The 25805-nt window shown below is 44.6% G+C and overlaps 1 protein-coding gene across 1 annotated transcript in view; it reads left to right on the top strand.

The window, feature by feature from the left end:
- Positions 1-25805, top strand: part of NID1 (nidogen 1) — an 81830-nt gene that overhangs the window by 50687 nt on the left and 5338 nt on the right. Inside the window, exons 13-16 of the mRNA XM_063082732.1 lie at positions 13412-13639; positions 15335-15507; positions 20649-20775; positions 24876-25047. Coding sequence (XP_062938802.1) covers positions 13412-13639; positions 15335-15507; positions 20649-20775; positions 24876-25047 — 700 coding nt within the window. The remainder of the gene's footprint in view (positions 1-13411; positions 13640-15334; positions 15508-20648; positions 20776-24875; positions 25048-25805) is intronic.

Raw genomic sequence — 25805 nt, forward strand, 5'->3', positions numbered from 1 at the left:
TAGAGTTGCTACTCACCTGAGACTGAGTGGCGTCTTATTAGAGCATAAGGATTGTGGGCCAACGCCGTGGCTCACTCAGGAGCACAGCAGCGCTGGGAGCGCAGAGGCCGCGGGTTCAGATCCTATATAGGGATGGCTGGTGTGCTCACTGGCTGAGTGCAGTGCGGGCGACACCAAGCCATGGGTTGTGATCCCCTTACTGGTCACAAATAAAAAAATTAAAAAATTTAAAAAAAGGATTGTGATAGCTTCAGGCCAGTACCTGCAAGGCGTCTGGGAACTCTGCAGGCACTCAACCAGTGCTATTGAGTGAATGAATGTAAATGTCCACCATTTGTGCAGAACTTACCCTGTGCTCAGTGCTTTACAGGTGCTATTTCATGTAATGCTCAGGGTCATCTTTTTTTAAAATTTTTTATTGAATCAAAATTGATTATACATATTTTGGGGGTTCAACATTGAGATATGTTGATCAAATCAATATTACTAGCATATATATTGTTACAAATCATAATTATTCTATATGCCCCTTGTCCAATCTCACTCTATCCCCCTTTTCATCCCCCCTCCCCCCTCTGATAACCCTAGATTTCTTCTCTCCCTCTGAAAGAGTAATGGTTGCTCTGTTGATTTGTTGCCTAGATGATCTGTCCAATGCTGAGAGGTGTGTTCAGGTCCCCCAATATTATCATAGAGCAGATGCTTCTTCTGTCACTCTGAAATGGGCTTTGTGTAGAGAGACATTCTCTTCTTTTCTTTGTCTCTGCTGGTGACTCTCCTTGTGACAATTCACTCCAGTGGCTGGCGGACCATCTGCGTGGTGGTTGTGGTGTTAGCCACTTTCTCAGCAGCCATGTTTACTGTGGTGGCTATGGTGGGCCACCCCATATGGAGGTGATGTTTTTGGCATGCTCCTTGGTGCTGTCAGCGTGCCTGGTTGTAGGGAGTGTCCGGTCCCCTTCTCCATACCTCAGGTCCCCAGGCAGGCCCTGAGGTGCCGGCGCAATGTGCCTGGTTGTGGGAGAGGGGCCCGGTCCCCTTCTCCATGCCTTGGGTCCCTGGGCAGGCCCTGCGGCACTGGCTCAGAGTTATCTTTTTAAGCTAAGAGCTATTACTATCTCCATTTACACAGAGGATGCTGAAACTAAAAAAGAGGAAGGCATAGTCAAGGATACCCAGGTGTTAAATACCAGAACTAAGACTAATATCCAGGTCTGTCTCATAGACTCCAAATCTGAGCTCGGTCTTCTAAAGCACACAGTCTCCAGACCTGAGATTAACGATATATTTGACATCTCAGACTGGAGTTAGCTAGTCATGTTATTTATTTTTAATTACTGCTGCTCCCGTTGGTCACATATATTCATGCCACTATAAATGTTTTCAATAAGAGATGAGTAGAAATTTTCATCTCACCATTTTTTTATGTGGCAGTTAATGACTGTTTAAATACCCAACCCCTTCCCTAGCCCATGAGCACACTGGGGACAGGGTACATGTGACTATTTTATGTCTCCAGTAGCCAGCAGAGGAGGTGGCCCATGGCAGAGCTCACAGCTATTTACAGTTGTTAAAGGAATAAGTGAATGCACCGGTTTCCATTCCTACCAGCAGTATATGAAAGTATGTGTTTACCCACACTATCACTAGGACTAGTTTTTAGAATAGTTGCTGACCTAAGAGGAGAAAATATCAGGTTAAAGTTTAAATCATGATGTACAAGACTTCATGTTGCTGGTCTAAATCGTTTTCTTCTTCTTTGAACAGGGATCAGCAAACTATGACCCATGGTTCAAATCTGACCCACTGTCTGTTTTTGTAAATAAAGTTTTATTGGAACACAGCCATCCTACTTAGATTATGTATAGTCTGTGGCTGCTTTCATGTTACAAATGGGCAGAGTTCAGTAGTTGTGACAGAGACTGTCAAGCCTGCAAAACCTAAATAGCCTACCTTCTGCTCCTTGACAGAAAAAGTTGGCCAACCCCTGGCTTAGATGAACCCAGGCAAGGCCAACCTTTTGTTCCTGAAATTGTGGGTAAAAACTGTAGAATTTCCCATAGATTTTGATAGGCAGGCTACAAAGAGAAGAGTTCATAGTCATTTGAGTCAAGACATTCCAGCAGCTATTAAAAATGACTAAAGTTCATTATTTCCTTAGGCTTGCTTAACAGTTCCACTTCAAAGAGAAACAGGTGTCTCATTTTTTGGTTTTTGTTTGTTTGTTTGTTTTTTTAACCTGACTCCCTGACCCCTCTTTAAAGCTCTATTGACGTAACAGAAACAAATGCAGACCTGTAGGCTGGGATATAAAGACAGGACAAGGATAAAATGAATAAGAGCTGTTTGTCAGTATTATTTAAGTATTGAATCCCGATCCCTTAAGAAATTCAACATCTAGTTGAGTGAGACAATATGTACTAGAAATGCATAAGAATGTTCATCGAGTATTGTTTGTAACAGAAAAAGATCTAAATGACCATCTACAGGAGGAACGGACAAGTGACTTTTGGTATAACTCAAACAATGAAATAACATACAGCAGTTAAAATGGGTGAACTAGAGTTAATGGATAAAACTCAAAAACATAATGTCGAGCAAAAAAACAGTTACAAAATGATATATACAGAATGGTCCCATGTATATAAAATATAAACCTGTATGAAAATAAACCTACATGTGCATATATGTGTGCAGGAAAACTATAAAATGCACACATGGGAATGAGAAACAAAAACTTAAGGATAACATCACCTCTATGCAGGGAGAGAGAGAGGTGGGATTGGGGAGAGGTGCAGAGGTTGTCTTAGTCTGTTCAGGCGTCTGTAACAAAATGGGTTATAACAACAGAAATGTGTTTCTCACGGTTCTGGAGGCTGGGAAGTCCAAGATCAAGGTGCTAGCAAATTCAGTGTTTGGTGGGGGCTGTTTCCTGGTGCATATGGCACCTTCTCACATGGTGGAAGGGATGAGGGTCTCTCTGGGGGCTCTTTTATGAGGGCATAATCCATTCCTGAGGGCTCCACCCTAATGATCCACCTTCCAAAGGACCCACTTTCCTAATGCCATTGCCGTGAGGGTTAGGATTTCCACATGTGGATTTAGGAAGGACACCAGCACTCAGACCATCGCGCAGGGCTACATTTGGATTCTAACATTTTATTTTTTAGCCAGAATATGACTACAGAGGTTTTCATCAGATTCTTCTAGATTTTTATATGACTAAAATATTTTCTGAAACATTACGGAGAGAAAAATAATGTGTGGTGTCGTCTGGACTCCTGTTGCCAAACATAATGAAAGACAGAGACACAGCAGTCAGCACTTATTTGATACGTACTGTATACAGAGGCAGCTAGTTTCAGTAACAAAACTAAACTGGCTTTGAAGGTGAGCCAGTTTTGGCCGTGGCTACTGCAATGTCATCTGATGACAGACAGAATAGAAGAAATTACGATTTATTCCACCTCTGTCCTGCACTCTTCCCCACAACCCACGTAGGGATTGTGAAATCAGTTTTGTGGATCACTCACATAATTTTCTTTTAAATGGAACGAATAAAACAGAAAACAATAATCTAGAAAATAGGAGAGTAGGTAGAGTATATTTAGTGGTGACTAAGTCTTCTCTGAACTTGGAGAAGGATTCATGCCGGAGCACCCGTGTGGCTGTCCAGGTTGTTGTCAGTTCCTCAGAACACGGTCTCTCCACGGGGCTGCCTAAGCGTCTTCAAGTGATGACAGAGAGAGAGCACGCCCGTGATGGAAGCCTCAGTCCTCTGTAACCTACTCTTGGAAGTGACATAGCATCACTTCTGCTGATACTGTTTGTCTCAGGCCACCCTCTTATAGTGACAAGGGACAACCAAGTGTGTGAACGGTGGGAAATTCCAGGAGGTGGGGATCATGGGGCCATCTGGATGCCAGCTCCCACAGCCACTGACCTGGCCCGGATGACCTCTAAGGGAGTGGAATTGGCTGGATTTTTGTAACATAGAGAAATTTATGAGACAATCCGAGTAGGGCATAGAAGGTTCTGGGCTAGAGATGTGAAGCCTGGAACTTAAGGGCACGTGCCAAGCCTGCGATGTTTGATCCCTTCTCTTTCCACCAGTTACGGTCACCAGCCTACCACATCTTCATCGCACCCCACGTCCTAGAGAGGAAGATAATGACAGGGTTGCAAAAGTCGGGCTGCCAGGAAAGACGAAAACGTGTAGGATAATACAACCTAAAGGAAAGAGAGCTCGGGAACGAGTTCAGTATGCCTTTTGCTAGTTGTTTGTGTGAGGGTTTACACCATGTTTCAAGCAAACCCAACATGAGAGAACTGGAATTTCCTAGTTAGACCTGGAAGGGGCTCTAGTCATTCTGTTATTCATTCCCTTTGTTTTATAAATAAGGGACCTGAGGCCTGACTAATTTCTTAGCCTACAAAAATAGTTTCTTGAATTCTTTAAATAAAAGAATTTTCCATCGCAGTTTTTCTCAGAATCGAGTCATGTATAGATCCTTTTAAAGGAAAACCGTTCTTGAGGTCTTATTATACATAAAAGCTAGGATAAGGACTAGCCAGTTAGCTTACTTGGTTAGAGAGCAGTGTTGTAACACCAGGGTCATGGGTTTGGATCCCCGTAACAGTTAGCAGCCAAAAAAAGGGGAGGGGGGCTAGAAAAGCTAGGTATCAACTTCTTTTCTAACTATAAGATCAAAATAGATTTACAAATTAAATACAAGCAATTGCAAATTGTAAATTTCCAAATCACATTAATGTAATGCGGTGATTGTCGTTGGTCTGAGATGAAATTTCCACGCCTGCCACAGGCTCCCTCACTCTTCACAGACACTCTTTCTGCATCCACTGGGTTATTCCAGTCATCTGCAGAGAAGCTGGATATGTCTCACCCCAAAGACAAATACAAGCAAAGCCTCCTCTGAACCACACACCCCTCTCTCCCTGCTACCTGATCTCTCTCTTCCCCTTTTTGTGTCTTCATCAGGGCTGTCTAGAATTGCTGCCTCCACTTTTTTTAAATCATATTTTATTTTTAAATCCATTCTACTGTCGATAGACATTGGGTTGTTTCCAGTGGATGGGTTTGTAATAGCCACGATGCTGCTTTGAACCCACTTTTTCTTCTGTTCTTTCTTTCTTTCCCGTAGCATTTTACTGTAAATAAAACATAGGTACCGAAAGTCACATAAAACAACTATATAGTTCAAGGAGTTCTAAGGTGAGCCACCACCCAGGTCAAGAAATAGAACTTCCCCAGAACCCCTCCAGGTGCCCCAACAAAGCCTTCACCCTCTCCCCAAAGCAACCACTAACTGACTTTTGCAATGATCGCTTCCTTGCATTTTGTTACATTATCACACTTGCGTATGTTCCTAGACATCGTAGGTTTAGTACTGCTCATTTTTCTGTCTATAGTTCCCTCTTCCTCCATCCCTTTCTTTTCCTTGTGATTGGTTGGCTGAAGGACCCACGCCCCTGAGCTGTGGAGCTCTCCACGGTCTGGATTGTGCCAGCTGCCTGCTCGTGGTGTAAATGCTTTTCCGTCCTTGAACTGCCTGCAGCTTGACAGTGGCTTGACCAGGCTCAGGTGCAGTCCTTTCGGTGAGACAACAGATGATAGTATGGTCTTTCATCAGGAGCACATAATGTCTGCTCGTCTCACTTTTGGGGATGTTAAGAGCCCTTGATTATAGCCTAGATCCATTAACTTCTAGGGAGCAGTGATGGTGCTATTCTAATTCTGTCTTTTTTTTTTTTCTTCTCATTTATTAGTTGGAATTGAGGCTCATTGCCTAGATCCATTCATTTCTAAGGGAGGTGGAGCAAAATGATGATAGTCTCATTCTATGATGATTCTTCTTGTGTTATTTGGGATACTTTTATAGAGAAGTGCCTCTCCTCAGTGACTCTGGTTGCCCAGTGGTAAATTCACAAAGGAAAAGCAGGATAAGTGCTTGGATCTTTCCCTTTTTTACTAGTTGTCAAGATAATACATTGATTCCTTATCAATCACAAACTGGTTTTTAGTTCCTTAATATTATTACAAACTCACGGGTATCGATGGGTTGTAATTACTATTCTCACTGTCACTCAGAGTCCCATCTTTAGCCCATGGGAACCTCTTCAAGTTGGCCCCTGGTCCTTCTGACACAAGCCTGGTGGTCTCTCATAGCTTCCTTGCTTCCTGTAAAAGATGTCCTAAGTTCATGTCGTCCGTTTCCTGCCGCAGAACTAGAACCAGCCATTTCTCCATGAAGCCCTGGTTTCTTCCAGTGGGAAATGGGATAGCAGGACCACAGTCTAAGTACTAGAGATGTTCACAGAGCTAGGAATGTCTTAGGAGTTCATGTTCATATTTCCAATTCAAACTCGTGACTCCAGGATTTTTCCTTACGCATTTCTAGATTATATCCACATCTCCTTCCTTCCACTCTGAGGATCCTGGTCCTGAAAAGCACAGTGGATCATAAGAATTAGAATGTACCATAATTACTCATTCACTTTATCCCACATTGCACACGCAATAGTCTCAGAGTAACAGTACTGGTACTACCACCACCCATGTAATTTCTGAGAACTTAAATTTGTTTGTTTGTTTGTTTGTTTGTTTGTTTGTCTTTTTCGTGACCGGTACTCAGCCAGTGAGTGCACCGGCTATTCCTATATAGGATCCGAACCCGCAGCGGGAGCGTCGCTGGGCTCCCAGCACCGCACTCTCCCGAGTGCGCCACGGGCTCGGCCTGAGAACTTAAATTTTTTTAAAAATGTTTTGCACTTGCTAGCCACATTCTCCTCTCCCATTTTTATAACTATGCTATATCTACATTTCCTGAGCATGTAACCATTATATATTATATTTTCTCACTTTTAACCCTCATTTAGTCTTAGTTCAACAGGTAACTATATATTTATCGTTTGCTACCAGTCCTTATGTCAATGTCTCTCTAATTATTTGGTTATCAGAAGTTGGTTTTTCAGTAGATTCCTCAAGAAGAGCTCATATTTTCTTCCCTTGATTATCTCACATATTCTTCTGACATAAAGTATGGCTATCAAAAATTCTAATGATAATCTGAAGGTAATTTCTCCCTTTTTAACCTAGATGCCTATATTAGTCTGTTTCTCTTGCTCATAACAGAATACTTGAAACTGGGTAATTTATAAAGAAATAAAATTTATTTTCTTGCAGTTTGGAGGCTGGGAAGTCCACAGTCTAGGGAACACATCTGGTGAGGGCCTTCTTGCGGGTGGGTCGACACCCAACACAGGGTGTCACCTGGCGAAATGGCTGAGCAAGAGAGAGCTAAGCTTCTCATTTTCTCTCCTTTTAAAGCCATCAGAACCAGGCCCATGACCACTCATTAAACCATCAACTTATTGCTTCATGAATGAATCAGGCCATTCACAAGGATACAATCTTCACAATCTGATCACCTCTTCAAGGTCCCACCTTTCAATTACCATAATAGGATTTCCCACCTTCTTAACACTGGTGCAGTGGAGATTGAGTTTCAATGAGTCTTGGGCAGACATTCAACCCACAGTAATGCCCAAAGGATTTTTTCTTTCTCTTTAAAGTCCAATAATTTTACTAGAATGTGGCTTGGTGTTGGTTTTTCTGGGTCAATATTCTTAGTTACACAGCATGCTTTTTCAATTTATCATTTCAAATCCTTTTTTTTTTTTTAATTTCATGACGGTTTTCTTGAATTATAATTTTTAGTATTTGTTTTCTTTTCTTGCTTTGGTTTATTTCTTCAGGGACTCCAATTTTACATGTTGAATCTTCTTTACCTATTTTCAATAATTGTGCCTTTATTGCAAATCTCATTTTTTTTTTTTTTTGGCTTTAAACATTTTCCTCATTTCTATCCTCTTTTTCTCTTAAAGCCTAATTTGCTCTGTTTATTCATTTTTGTGTTCTTTCTAGTTTAGTCTTCATTTTTGAAATGACTTTTTTCTTTTATTTCTACTTCTTTCCTGAATTCCGTTGCCTCATTTCTGAGTTTTCAAATTTGGCTTCATTCTGTTCTTTCATGTCTTCTATCATTTTCTCATTGTCTTTTCACTTATTTTGAAATAGAAGGTTGCAGTTTTAGTCTGTTCTGTGAGCGTGTCTTTCTGGCAAGCTTTTATTGTCTGTAAGTTTGTTATTCTATTCCCTATTACCCTTTTTCTTATACTAACTTTGTATGGGATTTGACCTCCATGCTTTTCTGTTTCTCATTTTTATGTGAATTTTAGTTTTCCTGAATGTTTAGAAGGGTGGCTTGGTTCACAGAGCTTCTTCGTCTGTTCTTTGGGTGACGTGTTTAAACGTATTTCGACTTCCTTGGGATTTCCTGGCTCTGTTCCTCCCGCACCTATATCTGGACCTTATTTTTCTTTGTGTGCATTGCCCCCACTCTCCTTAGTTTTGGTTTCACTCCCAGCGGTTTCTCCCCATGTGGGGCCATGCCAGCCAGGTCAGTTTTGAGAATTCTAGGTCTTAGATCTTCCAGCCCCTTTCGGCTTTAACATAAAGTAGGAAAAACTGTCCCAGTGCTATTTTTAAATTGGCCTGCCCTGCCTCCTGGGGAGTACCTGTTAACTCTGTGGGATTTGCCTGTCCCCAGAACTGGTGGATGCTCTACTGTTTCTCTCTGCTTTCTCCCACACAGAACCTGATACCAGGTGGGCCTTGTGGTCATTGATGGTGTGTCCCCACCTGCTTGTGTTCGGAGGTTCATAGGACTGCCTTGTCACCTTGTTTCTTTGTGTCATCCATGGGCTTTGGGTTTTGTTTCTAGTTAGTCTGTCTGCAATGAGATTCTAAAACTAGGGTGCTGCTTTCTTCCCAGAGTCTTCCATTCTCTCTCAAACCCCTGCAGTCAGGATGTTGCCCTCCCCCTCCCCCCCCCACCCCCACTCCCAAACTGCTCTTGTAAAAGTCAGTGACACCCTCACTTTGCTAGATCTCAGGCCTCATCACTCTGGTAGCAACTGGCACAGTTGATCTCTCCCTCCTTCCTGAAACACTTTTGTCATCTGACATCCAGGGACACCACACCCCTGGGGTTTCTATGTCACTGGTATTATTAGCTCTATTGAATGGATGAAGATGTGGGGATTTAGAGGACTAGTTAACTTGTCCAAGGCACTCAGTCAACTAGTAGCATAGGCAGGATCAATTGTAAAATATCTCCAAGCCTCTCTTATGTGCCTGCCACGTGCTGGGCACCTGAGCAATGACGTCTCCCTCTGGAGGAGTTTGCATGTGACTGGGCAGGAAAAGGGAATGCTGGGGAGTGGTAGTGAGTCCGTAAGTGATAACAAGCGACTGGAGTGGAGGTCCATCCAGGTGGGCCAGGAACATTAGAGAAAGTATGAGAAAGAGGAGAAGGAGGATTTGCACTCGACCTGGAAGGATGGCAGGATTGAACCTGAGATGGGAAGGAGACGTAGCCAGGCAGGTGCAGGGTGAGGTTGGGTTTGGAGGATACAAACCAGGCCCCCCAGAGGCTTGTGAACTTCCCAGGTCTGATGCCGGTGGCCCCTTCTCACCACCTTCCCACTTCCTGGTAGCTCCCACAGGCCTCATTTCCAAGTCAGCAGAGTCATCGCAAGCCTTGTGGCCTCTTTGTCCCTTCTTTTTCGTGAAATCCTCTAAACCCCAGGGAGCATCAAGTCCACTGTCCTCACCGATGCTCTGACTTTCTTGTTTTCCTGAACTTTCTCCACTCACAGCTGAAAACCTCAGGCCTAAAGTCAGCAGCCTCTGCACCCAGGCCACCGGGTGTGTTGCAGACACAGTGGATTTATCTCCCTTTAATGTCCCTTGACCAAGGTGGGTTGGGTGCTCGTCTCTCCACTTCCATGGGAGCCTGTTCAGGCCACTGTGGGCTGCTCCAGCCTCTGCAGGCCTGCCAGGTCCCATCTTTCCCAGTCGCCAATGGACTTGGGGACTCTCCTGTGTAGCCTGAATCCCTCGTGCTTGCAGGGTGCCCAGCCCTCAACAGCTTTCAGTAAATGCTTATAACCAACAGATAAATGATTTGAGCACCACCGGGGATCTCGATCTGAGAAGTACCCTGAGCACAGTGATTTCAAAGCCAACCACAGCAGGATATTGGGACAGACGGGGTCAGGGAGCTGCTCCAGGAGGCAGGGTGTAAGCAAAACTCAGCAGTGCCATTTCCCACAGTGGCAGAGGTGATGGCACTTGACCGAGGGGCACTTTATCCTGCTGCTATCTTAGGACATTTCTGCTTTCCCCTGTGCCTGCCCTTTTCTAATTGCTAGCTCACTGCCCCTGCCTGGCCATTCATGGGAAGAGATGTGAGAACAGTTCATTACTATTATTATTCTTATTATTATGACCATCTTAGTAAGCCACCAGGAACATCAGGATAAAGGCCATGTCGGGTTGACTTGTACATTCCCACTCTGGGAAATTTAACAGTCCTCGACTAGCAAGTGGCCGGTTGACAACTACTGAGATGAGGCCACACACAGAAAAGTCTCAAAGCCAGCAGAGACCAGGCGACATTCAGGGTGCACAGCGTGGGAGTGCAGGCTCGCGGCCTGCGCAGCCCCTGGGAGTGGCCTTCTCCTGGAGGGTGCGGGGTCTGCACAGGGAGACACCGCATGGCCACCACTCCCCCGAGCAAGTGCCATTCCAAGGAGCCTGTCGGCGCTGTCACCACTGCATGTCTTCTCCTGGCAGGGAGCTGGACATTTCTGAGCACGCTCCTGCCACTCAACTGAGTGCACCAGAGGCTGCACCAGCCATTTATTTGAATGAACACGGAGACACAAATGTGATCATGCAGGGGAATGGGATGCAAATCCAGAGATCGAGAACGTGCTTTCTTTTTCATTTTCCTGCTATTTCACTCTTTTCTCATTTTCTTTGTCCCCTCACCTCGAGAAAAGTCACCCCAGACTTCCTGCCATTCCTCAGGTCTTGAATGCTTCTTGCCTAAGCAGATTAAACTAGATGAGTAAGAAGCTTGCCTGAGTTGTCATTTATCAACCAGAAACAAGCCCAGGAATTGGGTCCTTTTGACCACCCAACCCCCTCTCCCCCCATCCACGGGGCCTTTAATGGCCAATTCCCCATGGGGACCACCTGCTGGCCAGGCTCAGGAACCATCGCAGGAAACCCACTGAGATCACAGCTGTCCTAAACACACTCCCAATTCCATTTCCTGAGTCATAATTGAGGTTTCCCCCTCCTTTTGGTAAGTCTAAGATACAGCACTTAAAAGTTCCACGGTAAATTCTAGATCACTTGAGATTTTATGTGTTGGCCAAACTCTCTGTTGACACAAAACTCAATCAGCCACAGGCCATGGAACAACCCCTACTCCCTTCAAGTGCCACCAGGTTGGCAGCTCACCCAACAGCAGCCCTATTTTCTAGCTGGAAAGGGAGCACCGCATACAGACATTGGTGGCAGGAAAATGACAGAGGGTCCCCAGATAATTGGGTGAGTGTGTTAAGATCTTGTGTGTGTATCATCGTTGCCATAACGTGTTCAATGGGTATGAGCCGTCCTGGGCACTGGGGGACATGCGTGCACAGATGCCAGGCCAGGAGGGGCAGGACCAAGAACCTGAAGACCCAGGTTCTAGTTGTAACCTGCTACTGCTACTGCTGTGACTTGGAGGGTCCCTTCATCTTTCTGAGCTTCCATTTCCTCAATTGGTATAACAGCCACAGATCAGGTGAAATACGTATGTGAATGGGAACGGCTTATATGGGAACTCTAAAACCCTGTATGTAAGTCAGATTTTGAAGAAGTAAACAAGTTTTACATGCAAGAGTGAACAAAACCCAACATTTTAATTCTAACCGGATAGCTTGTTCGTATCTTTGTTTTGGACTTCCTACATCAAATGTATTTTGTTTTCTTTTTTATATCAGCCTCTGGGACAAAAGAAAAGCATAGGCAATTTTCCCTTGCCAGGTTCATGCCTTTCTGGCATGCTAACTGCTTCTGATCAAGGCAGCAGCCTCATGACACAAGCCAGCGATAACTGGCATCACAGAAGGTGCTTTCACATCCATTGGCAGCACACGTGCTGAATGTGTGTTGCCTCATGTGGATACAGTCATATTTGCTTAAAAGTCCCGCCACGTACATTGTCTCACCATATTCCACTTACTCCTCAAAATCAAACTGTGAGATTAGTTACTACTGGCTCCGTTGTAGAGTTGCTCGAGGTACAGCATAGTCAGTGTTGTTGACTTGGCCAAGGTCACCCCAGAAGCAGTGGAACTGAGAATCAAAACCATTGCAGACACAAAATTCCGAGAAATATGTAATACTCTATTATACATGTTATTACAATACATTTTATTATGAATTAGTATATTTTAATATATATTAATTAACACGCACGTGCACACACACGCACATATATATACACACTCATATATAATTTCCCCTTCACATAACTAGCAATGCTTTAGAGCAGGAATTGGCAGCTACAGTCTTCATAGGCCAAATCTGGCCCGCTGTTTGTTTTTGTAAATAAAGTTTTCTGGAAACAGCCACGCTTATTCATTGACATATTAAACACAGTGGCTTTCATGCTAACAACGACAGAGGTGGGCAATTGGGACAAAGATCAGATAGCCCACAAATGTGAAAATATTTACTCTCTGCCTTTTTAACAGGAAAAGTCAGCTGAACCCTGCCCTAGAGCTATTTAGCCACAATCTTCTAGTTATCAAAAAAGCAGCCAGGTCCTCGGCTCTCCATGCCTATGGAGAAGACCTCTCCTGTGTGTCTGATGAGTCCTGGACCCCCCTGTCCAGACACTCCCAGAGCTGTAATTGTGTGTTTAGTTGTCCGCTTTGCTCCAGACTGTGAGTCCTCGAGGCAGGCCCCGTGCCTTATTCCTGTCTGCACCCAGCCCAGCCCAGTAGATGCTTCTGGAGTAAAGGATCAGAGGATTCAGAGCCCAGCGTGAAGCACATCGGTGTTTGCTAGGGGCTGGGAGGAAGGGGGACACACGGGAATGGCTGCTTAATGGGTATGGGGTTTCCTTCTGGGGTGAGGAAAATGTTTTGGGACTAGGCAGAGGTAGGTGGTGGTTTGCACAGCATTGGGAATGCACTACATACCATTGAATTGTTCACTTTAAAATGGTTCATTTTCTGTTATGTCAATTTCGCCTCGATTTTTAAAATGGAAACAACAGAACTGCCTAGGAGAGAAAAGAAAATGTAAATATAATCTTCTTGACCATTAAATCCAGGAAATAATCCTGATGTTTTAAATTCTGAACAATTAATAAAACAAAACCCAGTGATGGCAGGCGACCCCCGCAGTGGGGACTTCTGCAGCCCTGCAGGGAACACCAGTGGCCACATGGCTGACATTGTCCTTTCGCGTGTCTCTCTATAGAGGTGGAAAAGACCCGGTGCCAGCAGGAGCGAGAACACATTCTTGGAGCGGCAGAGGCGGTGGACCTGCAGCGGCCCAGGCCACCGGGGCTGTTTGTCCCTGAGTGTGACGAGCATGGGAACTATGTGCCCACCCAGTGCCACGGCAGCACCGGCTACTGCTGGTGTGTGGATCGCGATGGCCGCGAGCTGGAGGGCACCAGGACCAGGCCCGGGATGAGGCCCCCGTGTAAGTGAGGGAGGGTTGCTTGGGCTTGTGCCTGAGAATGGCCTCAGGACCAAACCGGCCGGTGAGCTTTGCTAAAGATGCAGCTGGCGCCTTCTGTCTGCCCCAAATCTTAATCTGCTCTGGGGCTCCTACCCCACCCATCCCCTCTGCATGTCTCCCCTACTAATCCTCTGTCCCCTCTCCCCCCCCCGTGTCCTCTTGCCCTGTCTCTTGCTTGGGGCTGCTGCTCTGGTCTGTGATGGTGGCAGAGAGGATGTGTGTGCTGTGGGGCCCGCAAGGTGAACATTCTGCAGACAGAGGCAGGGATGGTGGAGACCAGATATTTCCCCAAAACTGGGAAGAAACAGTCTCACAAACTTCATGAATTCAGCCCAGCCAGCATTCACTGAGTGTCGGTGCTGGGGATACCCAGAGGAAGGTCACGGTGCCCCAAGAACCTCAAGGGACAGGAGATAGAACAGTTTAGGCAGATGAGCTTTAGGAGAGAGTGGATGAGGGCTTGTGTGGGATGGTGGGCGGAATGGGGAAGGCCTTCTAGAAGCAATGCCAGGTAAACACGTTTCTAAGCAGGACCAGAAGCGGGCAGTGTGGGGAGGAGGGGGGATAAGGCTGGTGCTGTCTTGGCTGAAGGGCGGGAAGGTCTAGCCTGCAAGGTCAGTGTCAGTGCTGCTGTTGTCGCTACTGCTGCTGTGGCTGTTGCTGCTGCTGCTGTGGCTGTTGCTGCTGCTGCTGTGACTGTTACTGCTGTGGCGGCTGTTGCTGCTGCTGTGACTTTTGTCGCTGCTGCTGCCACTGTGACTGTTGCTGCTGTTGCTGCTGCTGTGACTGTTGCTGCTGTGACTGTTGTTGCTGCGGCTGTTGCTGCTGTTGCTGCTGCTGTGACTGTTGTTGCTGCTGCTGCTGCTGTGACTGTTGCTGCTGCTGCTGTGGCTGCTGCTGCTGTGACTGTTGCTGCTTTTGCTGTGACTGTTACTGCTTTTGCTGTGACTGTTGCTGCTGTTGTGACTGTTGCTGCTGTTGCTGCTGCTGTGTCTGTTGCTGCTGTTGCTGTTGCTACCACTGCTGTGACTTTTGTTGCTGTTGCTGTTGCTGCTGCTGTTGCTGTTGCTGCTGTGATTGTTGCTGCTGTGACTGTTGCTTCTGCTGCTATGGCTGTTGCTGCTGCTGTTTTGGTTCACTGCTCTAGTCCCAGTGTCCAAGGCAGAACATGAATAGCTGAGTGATTTCTACAAGAGCGAGGCTGAGCCATTTTTTTACTTGACCTTTAATGTTAAACTCATGTGCTACATTATCTTCTCCACAAACGCCCTTTGATTGACAGGACTTTCTGCTCCAGGGGCTTTCAGATATTAAATGGGCATTGTGTGGCTGTGCAGTTTCGTGCCATGAAAGTGACGTGGCCTGGAGTGTGGGTGTGTGCCTGTATGTGTGGGTGTGTGTATGTACGTGTGTGTGTGCATGTGTGTGTGTGCACATGTGGGTGTATGTATGTATGTGTGTGCATGTGTACGTGCATATGTGTGTGTGCATATAGGTATGCATATGTATGTGTGGGTATGTATGTACTTTGCATGTGTGCACACATGTGCATTGTTTATGTGTGTGCGTGTGTTCATGTGCATGCACCTATGTGTATGTACCTGCACATTCCTAGTGTGCACAGGCCTCATTCACTGACCTCTCCTGCCACCCTAGGTCTGAGTACAGTGGCTCCCCCCATTCACCAGGGACCCTCAGTGCCTACTGCTGTGATCCCCCTGCCCCCTGGAACCCACCTCCTCTTTGCCCAGACTGGGAAGATCGAGCATCTCCCCCTGGAGGGAACTACCATGAAGAAGACGGAAGCCAAAGCATTACTTCATATCCCAGTGAGTGCTGGCTTATGGTACCTGGTGACAGCTCCTGCTCCCATGACCTGGAGAAACAGCAGGGTGTAGTCAGCCCAAGACCCTGGGCTTGATCCCTGGCACCAGGGGCGCTCATTCCGCATGGCCCTGGTGTCCATCTCTAGATGGGGCCACTGGGCTTTTGAGCTGCCATGAGGCTCGTAGAGAGGAAGACCTTCCAGAGACCCCCTGAGCAGGGCTTCTGCGAGTTTGATGCCTTGTCTGCATGCGTCCACTGGGTTTGGTCTTACCATTCCTGCCTAAGTCATGGTGACTCATTTTTCAACAGCCACTGAACTCAAGAACCTCATGTCTGCCCTGAGGTAGCAACAAGCTTTGGCTTATAGGCTTTTCAAAGCTACAAAGATGCATTTTGTAAGTTGGGGATTTTTGTCATTCGATGGAGGTTGGACACTTCTGAAAAGCCATTCTGTTTTATCTGCCATCCTGCCTGCTGCCAAGAAACCAAACAGGAGACCTGGGGGCTTGCACTATGGGGTTGGGTCAGAGTTGCTGGGACAGTGGGAGGGGACACGAGGGTCTGGGAGAGTCTGGGGCCAAGTCATTGGTTCTTGTAAATGAAAGTCCAGCAGAAGCCCTAGCATTCCTCCATGGTGACAGCACAGCTTGATAGACAGTGCCTGGTAAAGATGCTACTTATGTCATTGTGCCTGCATCTGGCCAGCCTTCAGGGTGTCTCTGCTTCCCGTATTTTCTCTCTCTGCATTGATCTCCCCATCACAGATGCCATCCACTGTCATTTTGCCTCTTTTTGTCCAAGGAGGAAACATCAGCCAAAAGGTATCCAAGAAAAAACGTTCTTCAAAAGCCTCTTGCAAAACAGCCTTGATCAGATTCATGTCTTTCTCCTGCATGAAACTCTTCAGTGGGTTCCCTCTTCTCTCCAATAAAATCCAGTCCTCCCCATGGTCCTCAAAGCCCTCTAGGATCTGGCCTCGGGCTACCTCTCCCACCCCATTCCCTGCCAACCTCCCTCATTCCCAGATCCATCTATTTCATGGAGGTACTGGTTTCACAGCGGTGCTTGGCACATGGGGAGGTACTCAAAAAAATATTTGCCAACCAGATACATGAATGATTGTTGCATTTTCCTATCACATGCCCCAAAACACAAATCCCTCAAGGATCGTCATCTGGCTCCCTTGTGGCCTCCAGCACATGCTCTCAGGTAGTAGATGGGTTAAAGTCCCTGTGAAAGTCACTCTTCCCCAAGACCCAGGGGAGAGGCTAAATGTCGTGCAAGGCCATAAAAGGCAGAGAATTGAGGTGGGATAGGAGGGGGGGTGCCGAAACAACAGGATAAGGGTTCACTGTCTTTTTTTTTTTCTTTTAACCGTTTTAACCACTTTTAAGTGTGTACAGTTCAGTGGCATTAAGTACATTCATGGTGCTGTGCAACCATCACTTCCATCCACCTCCAGAACTATTTTATCATCCCAAACTGAAACACCAAACCCATTACACAATAACTCCCTGTTCTCCCTGAACCCCGCCCCAGCCCCCTATAACCTCCACTCTACTTTCTGCCTCCATGAATTTGACTACTCTATGAACCTCAAGTAAGTAGGATTATACAGTATTAGTCCTCTTGTGTCTGGCTTATTTTACTTAGCTTGATGTCTTCAAGTTCACCCATGTTGTAGCATATGTCAGAATTTCCTTCCTTTTTAAGGCTGAACAATATTCCATTGTATGGATATAGCACATTCAATTTATCCATTTATCCATCATTGGACACTTGGGTTGCTTCTACCTTCTGGCTGTTATCAATTATGCTGCTTTGAACATGGGTGTACAAATATCTGTTCAAGTCCCTGTTTTCACTTCTTTTGGATGTATACCCTGAAGTGGAATTGCTAGATCACATGGTAATTCTATATTCAACTTTTAGAGAAACCGCCATGCTGTTTTCCACAGTGGTTGTACCATTTTACATTCCCGCCAGGAGAGCACTGGTGTTTTAATTGCCCCACATCCTCACCAACACTTACTACTTTCTATTTGTGTGTGGACGTGTGTGTTTTTTAGTAATAGCCATTTTAATGGGCATGAAATGATATGTCATTGTGGTTTTGATTTGCATTTCCCTAATGATTAGTGATGAATATCTTTTCATTGGCTTATTGGACATTCTTATATCTTCTTTGGGAAATTGTCAATTCACATCCTTTGCCCACTTTTTAATCAGTTTTTTCATTGTTGTTGAGTTGTAGGAGTTCTTTTTATATTCTGGATATTAACTCCTTATAAGAAATATGATTTGCAAATATTTTCTCATTCCATAGGTTGCATTTCACTCCGTTGGTTGCATCCTACAATACCCAGAAATTTTTCATTTTGATATAGTCCAATTTACCTATTTTTTTCTTTTGTTGCCTGTGCTTTTGGTTGTAATATCCAAGAGATCATGGTCAAGTCCGATTCCATGAGACTTTCCACCTGTGGTTTCTTCTAAGCGTTTTACCGTTTTACCTCTTATGTTTAAGCCTTTGATCCATTTTGAGTTAATTTTTGTGTGTGGTTTGAGGTAAAGGTTACTGTCTTTTTTGACCTGTCCTCTTGAGGAGGAAGCATGTGCTAAAACCCTGATCTTCCTGGTCTTCCATGTATGTGGTCCCCACCGCCTTTCCCTGGCCTCGTAATGCCTAGTAGTCCTGTGTCCATGACCAAGCACCCATCCCCTGGACTTCTTGTAACTAAACAATTTAGTGTTCCCAGGCTGTCAACAGAACCTGACCTCACCACGGGCTGAGATGAGTCTGCCAGCTTTTTCCTGAGCCTCTTATGGGCAGTGAGAGGTGAACTCCTCATGTTTTGTTTTGTTTCTCACTTTTAATTTTGAAATAATTATAGAGCCACAGGAAGTTGGAAACATAGTCCAGAGAGGTCCTGAGTCCCTTTAACCTGGTTTCTCCCAATGGTTAAATTTTACATAAGTATAAATACCTCTGGTTTTTAAATACTTCCATTTGCTGGAGATCTGAACGAGGCTTTGCCAAACCAACCTGCAGGAAGATGTCTTGTTTTGAGGCAGTCTCTAAGTTGCTTCGGATAATTTAAGTTGCATGGTGTTCTTACGAGGATAGGGTCTTGTCTAAATATCACCATAGTTGGTCATGCATCATGGGCATCTCATAAATACTCGTTAAATGACTTAGTGGCAAGTATTTGATGTGCCTCTTTGGAGGACAACTTGGCTTACTCAGAGCAGCTAAATCTTGATGTCTCTTCAAACGTAAGTGTAGCTCAGCAGATTTTTGTTGAACGCAAATCAAATGTAAAAAAGTTACTCAACTTTGCTTCCTTCTGTCCTTTTTTTTGCTCCACTTTTGTAAGAATCAGTGTGTGGTAAGGGACTCTGAGTATGTTTCCTGAAGGACGTGTTCTCTTATCTTAGTAAGATGGGGGGCAGGCAGGGAAACCAATGAGCAAGGGATACAGGAAAAGAGCCACCCATAGGTGGGCTGAGCACATGGTGATGATGGTTCGAGAGAATGTCTGTCCTACAGGTGCACGGGGCTGTCTTGGCATTTTCAGAGGCCACCTAGATAGTTAATAGTTAATGTACATATAATACAATATTATGTATATGTGTAGTTATACCATATATCTAAATATAAATTAATTTGTAATCTAAATATAATCTAAATTAAGTATAAATTTATGATACACATATTTGTAATATAATATAATAAATGTAAAAGCACAGTTTTATGATCTGGAGTTCCTTGCAGTTACCATCGTCTGTTATGTAAGCTTGGCCTGGCAGGTGAGCTTATTCAGAAGGGTGCAAAGATATTTTCTTATGATTTCTTCTAGAAGCTTTTATAGTTTCAGCTTTAAATCTTTGCCAATGGTGGAAGGTCAGGTTGAGATTCTTTTTTTCCCCACGTTTGTCCAGATGTTCTGGCATCATTTGTTGAAAACACCGTATTTCCCTATTGGCACCTTGGTATCTTTGTCAAAAAACATATTAGTGTAGGTGAGGGCCTATTTCTCTGTTCTGTTGCACTGATCTATTTCTCTAACCTTACATCAATCTCTTACTGTCTTGATTATAGTAAGTCTCAAAATCTGGGAGTGTGAATTCTCCAACTTTGTTCTTTTTCAAGATTGTTTCAACTATTCTAGATCCTTTGCCTTTCCATACACATTTTAGAATACGCTTGTAAGTTTCTATTTTTAAAAAAGCCTGCTGGGACTTCAATAAAGATGACATTAAATCTATAACTCTATTTAGGGAGAATTGATATCTTGGCAATGTTAAATCCTACGATCCATTAACCTAACTTACCTCTTTATTTATTTGGGTTGCCTTTAATTTCACTCTGTAATGTTTTATAGTATTCAGTGCAGAATTTTGTACATTTAAAAATGTTTATTCTGAAATATTTTATGTTTTTTGATGCTGCTATAATCACTATTGTTTTTAAATTTTATTTTTTATTTTTGGCTAGTATATTAGAAGTACAATTTCATATTGACCTGGTATCCTGCAAGCTTGCTAGATTAAATTATTAGTTATAATAGTTTTCTAGGTTCCCGGGGACTTTGTACATAAACAATCAGATTATCTTAGAATAGAGTGGCTTTACTTTTTCCTTTCCAGTATTTATGCCTTTTATTTATTTTTCTTTATGACCATCAGGTAGGCAAATATTTCTTAGACAGTATATAGAAAGCGTTAGCCATAAGAGAAAAAAAATAATAAAATGAATTTAATAAAAATTTTAAAATTTTGCTCTTCAAACCAGCAAGCTACATATGAGAGGAAATATACATATGCATACATTCCTACACACACATATGTATATATATGACAAAAGAGTTATATCTGAAATATACCAGGGTACTTCAAAAAGCCCATGGAAAAAAGTAGAATTAAAAAATAACATGACTCTTTCCATGAACTTTTTGAAGTGTCCTCATATAAAGAACTCTTACAACTCAATAATAAAAATTTTTAAATGGACAAAAGACTTGAAGACACTTCATTAAAAAAGATTTCCCAGTGCCTGCGAGTGCAGGAAGAGATTTCTCGCCCCCGTGAGTTACTCAGGTGCTATGTGTGGTCTGTTCTCACCCCTGGTCTTCACTTCCAGGCTAAAGTCATCATTGGACTGGCCTTTGACTGCGTGGACAAGATGGTGTACTGGACGGACATCGGCGAGCCTTCCATCGGGAGAGCCAGTCTGCATGGCGGGGAGCCATCTACCATTGTTCGACAAGGTGGGCAAGCAGACACCATTCTTCCTTTTCGGTTTTGCTTCTAGCAGCCCACGGGGCTCTTGGCAGAAGGCAGAGGAGTGGAGCAGGTGGTTGCTCACAGGGTGGCTGGAGAGGGGCCGGGTCCTCAGCTTCAAAGTGCTCCCCTTTTCAGCTCCTCCCAAAGTCACCTTCGCTGAGATTTGTTGCCAGCCTGAGAATAAAATTGAAACAGGGCAAGTGCCCGTGCCCTTCTCTGAAAGCTTATGTAGCCAGTTTTCATGAACAATTAAGGCCAAACTCACCATGTGGTTTTCATGTATGTTTCTCCCTCTGGCTGCTGAACCTGGACTTGATTCTCAGAGTGTCTGCTCCTCGACGTGTTCCATTTGGGTTTTTCCAAGGGCAACGGGCAGGTGAATCTTAAAGTGGGGAGGGTCACATGTAGATTGCCAAATCTGGCCCTGACAGCGGAGTCTGTTCCCAAGACAGCTGTTGAGTTAAAGGCTTGTTCAACCTGTAACCTTGTGGCATGGGAGGTAGTTTGTCTTCTCGATCCTGCCACCACTGGCACCGCCTGGATTGCCTGTGCCAATGAGTACAGCAGAGCAGACTGAAATTGACAGACATTTCTCAGATTTTTATTCCATTACTGATGATAAAGTTCATGACTCTTTGAGCCTACCTTTCAGCATTTAACCTCGATTCCTTAACTTAAGGATGCCAAATTAAGCCAAGGACAATATATATTATTTTAATGCCTACATTCAGTAAATCAAGACTGTTTTTTCCATGGGTGTGTTTTATCTAGACCATTGCAACAAAAATCCAAGGACCCAAAAACATTCCCCCATACTGAAAAGGCCGTGTTTTACATGTTGTTTAAGTCAGTGACTCATCCACTGGTGCAAATAGTTTTGCTCAACAGACATTGTCATGCTGATAATATTTGTTGTGTAGAGTCATCTTGCTTCCTCTGCAAACTATTCAAATCAAAGATATATCTTTAAGATATATGAGCCTCATTTTGTTTCTTTTTACTTGGGACTGAATGTAGCTTTTTCAGTTTCCAATCTAGCCTTCCCCTAACAACTGATATTCTAGAAGGGTCCCTGTGCCTCTGGAACAACGTTGGGGCATTTTTTTCCTTCCTTGGCTCCTTCACCAGAGATAACGCAGCAGGAATTAAGCTGAGGTTGAATTACACAGACCCTGAATCCTCTAATCCTTTTCTAGAATCTGATGGGCTACTTAAGTAATATCTGCTAGTTTTCATGCTTTGGTTTAATGGACAGAAGTTTGAAAATGTCTTTTGGCATCTTATCTGTCTCTGTTAAAAAATGTTGTTTCTGTGATCTATGATTTGATTTCCAAACCCAGTGGGAAGAAGGGGAGAGAGTCATCGTTTGCTATTTCCTGTTGCTCTTGGAGCTAATAATTATCCAAGAAAACTTTAAGCTCAGCAGGAAACATTCCAAGCAAAAGCCAACTTACTGCAAACACACAGAATTAAACCAAAATGAGATCTTTGTAGGAGAAAGATCACTGGGAATATTTTTTTTTAATGCCTGCATTCAACAAATCAAGACTATTTCACATGAGTATGTTTTATCTACATAAAAGACCATTACAACAAAAGTCCAAGGACCTGTACTGAAAAGAGAGAAAGAAACTTCCAGTTACCTCCTTAGCATGGTACAGGTTGGTGCTTCCCTAGTGAATTAGTACAGTGACTATTGCTTTCTTTTCTTTCTTGTTTCATGCAGTTTGAATCCTGGGCTTCTCTCTCTTTCCTTGAGTTAAAGACCCAACCAGATATCTCTAATAAGTATCGTAATCAGGTTCCCATATTGGCCTGGCTGTCTACATTTCCTCCCGACTGCACAGTAAAGGGTGAGATTTTCCAGGCCTTTCCTTTAAAACTGTAGTCTGCAAAGAAGCATTTTCTCATTTGGGGGAGGGAGACTTGGATGCTCTTGGTTTGAGTTGAGGACCAGGGCTGTTCATCAGGAGACAGGATGACACCGGTCCACGGTGTTCTAATGGAACAGCCTTTCCCTCTTTTCTAGGTGTGTCTGAGTAGCTCACGTCCCTCATGCAGGATGTCCTCATTCCAGATAAATCCCAGAATGATTTATTCTGGTTCTGTCTCAAGGCCAGACGGGGCTTTGGAGGTCGGTTTCGCTGTCCTTGAGCCTCTAAGGATGTGGGAGACCCTTAATTTCTTTAGACATCTCTACTTTGGGTTTGAATGATAAAAACCCGTTCAAGTGTGGTTTCTGATTATTCATAAATGTCCTCTGGTGGGGCTCCTTGCAGGGGGCTTTGATGTTTCTGGGCATCCACGGCCATGATTGTGGTAGGGTCCAGTGTAGACTGATGCAAAGGGAGCTCGTGCATTGACAGAGGGACACAGGGTTGTCACTCGGGTGGGGTGGTCTCTTCTCATTGCCGCCTACACTCTGGCCATACTAAATGACCTTCAGTTTTCTAATCAGTACAAGGGAAAGAGTCCTAAGTGACACCAATTAAACTCAAACTGTTGCTTTTAATTTTTGAAAAATTTATAGTCAGAAAACCATTGCAATCTTGAACTTCCAGTAAAGTTAGATGGGTACTGAGTGTTCACAGTGAAGGTTCATGTCACCCAGTGGTGACCCCTGGCTTGAAAACCAGTTGCTACAACCCACTAAAGGTTTCTGGGAGTTATTTGTTGTTAGGTTCGGCAAGACAGAGAAAAGGGAGAGAGAGACCCAAGCCAGGTGCTGTTTCAGCCAAAAAGCTTTATTCTGCTAACGTGCAGGGGAGTCCAAGCCAGATCGGTTCCACCAAACAAAGGAAAACAGGGGTTTGTAAGCCTTTGAGGTTCTGGCAGGGTAATGGGCAATTTTGAAATCAGTGCTATGCAAGGTGACACAGCCCTCGTAGTCTGCTAAGGGTCAGTTAGGGCATAGGCTTCTAATTAGTGTCATTACTAGATCAGTGCAAAGTGCTCCAGCCCAAAGCCGGCTTCTGCAACCCACAAGGCATTCTTTTGATGATAATGGTCATTTTTACCCCTTCCCAGGAGAGGAATTTCACTGCTCAGTTCCTGGAGCAAAAAGGGAAAGAGGGGAGGAAGAAGGGGGAAGTTGCTTAACCTGGCTGTGCTGATGTTAAGCTGGCCGTGAGGACTAATATTTGTCATCACCAACAATGCCTTCTTTGTACCCCTTATACTTGAATGAAAGTCATAATAGCTATGATTTCTTGAAAATATTATTGCTCTGAAATGACCTTTTTCCCCCATAATTAATGAATAAGTGAATTTCTTTGTTCTACTCCCCATCTTAACATCTTTCTATGCTGCTCCTTTGCCTGGGAGACAAACCCTAAATATGGCATTCTAAGTTCGTCTCTGGCCACCCCCCGCCACCGTGGTCTCCAGCCAGATAAAATCACTTACGGTTCGCTGCAGGCCAGGTCCAATCTCCCTGTATACCTATGTGCTGGGCCTGCTACCTGGAAGACCCTTACCACGATCTTTGCCTGACAAATGGCTACTGATCCTTTAAGAGCCAGCTTTGAGAAGTGTCACCTGCCCCAGGAATCCTTCCCTGGTCTCCCCTCCTCCAGGCTCCTGCAAAACCTGGAACTGAATTGTGACAGGTCATAGGCTCTTTGAAGGCGGGGACCACAGCTTTAGTCATCATTCCTGTTGAGGACCCAGATCCCTAACTCAGCATACAGCAGTTGTTGTGGAGTGAACGGGTGGCATTTCGAATTTGTCACTGCGGGGGTTGCTTATCTACTAAACAATAAGCATTTCACGATCCCATGTAGTTTCTGCAAGTGTAAAGATGGGATGCTACATGAAATAGCACTGAGTGATCAGAAGAAACTAATCTCACCTGCTTAGTAGAAAAATCACAGGGGCCAGCCTGTGGCTCACTCGGGAGAGTGTGGTGCTGATAACACCAAGGCCACAGGTTCGGATCCCATATAGGGATGGCCGGTTAGCTCACTTGGGAGAGCATGGTGCTGACAACACCAAGTCAAGGGTTAAGATCCCCTTACCGGTCATCTTTTAAAAAACAAAGAAAGAAAGAAAAAAAAAATCACAGGATCTCTGTGTTTGATTCCAGATCTGGGGAGTCCGGAAGGCATCGCGGTGGACCACCTTGGCCGCAACATCTTCTGGACGGATTCTCTGCTGGATCGGATCGAAGTCGCAAAGCTGGATGGCTCGCAGCGCCGGGTGCTGCTGGAGACGGATTTGGTGAATCCCAGAGGCATCGTGACGGATTCCGTGCGAGGGTACCTTTGTGTGGGTGTGGGGGGGCCTCTGTTCTATTGCATCTGCTCTTCTGGATCTTCTCAGACGGGAGGCTGCAACGCCAGCATTGCTCTCCTGAGACGGCTGCGGACAGCAGGAAAGAGTCTGCAGGGGGTGACGTGGAATGTCCATGGTGAAATGCCAGCGTGTTTATTACAATGTGACTTGATACTGTGTTCCACTTTCAAATCTTTTACCAAGACACTTTGTCACTTGGCAGCTCAGAAATTGGGTATTTTCCTTATGGGTTGAATATGGATCTACACCAAAGTTGTATGAGCCGCAGAAGAGCATCAGCGTGGCTTAAATGTAGCCCTGGGGCTCCTTCCTGGGCAGATGTGTTTTGAACACCCTGCAGACCCCTTCCTTGGGTTTCTTTAGCACTTCAGTGCTTTCCTTCCTTTCTCCTTATTGCAAGCTCTAAATCTTACATGCCAGGCCCTTGTCTCCTTGACACTTTAATTCCTTCCTTTTGAAACCACATCCCTTGTTCTGTGACCACTCGGTCACCTCCCCGATGGCAGGCACCTTGACCACCGCCTCTTCCAACATCTGCATCTCGCCCTAGTCTGGTCCCCTGGGTCTGCCGTGTCCTCCTGCAGGTGGCAGCATTCGGAGAATTCCCGTGCATTTATGTCAGTTACAAGCTTTTTGATTTGTTATGTTAACAGCTTTATTGAGAGATAATATGTCAGTTACATTAAAGGGAACTGAACGTGTTAGAACAGAGTAACCAAAT

This window comes from Cynocephalus volans, chromosome 18 (genome assembly GCF_027409185.1).
Source record: "Cynocephalus volans isolate mCynVol1 chromosome 18, mCynVol1.pri, whole genome shotgun sequence".
In the NCBI taxonomy this organism is placed as follows: domain Eukaryota; kingdom Metazoa; phylum Chordata; class Mammalia; order Dermoptera; family Cynocephalidae; genus Cynocephalus; species Cynocephalus volans.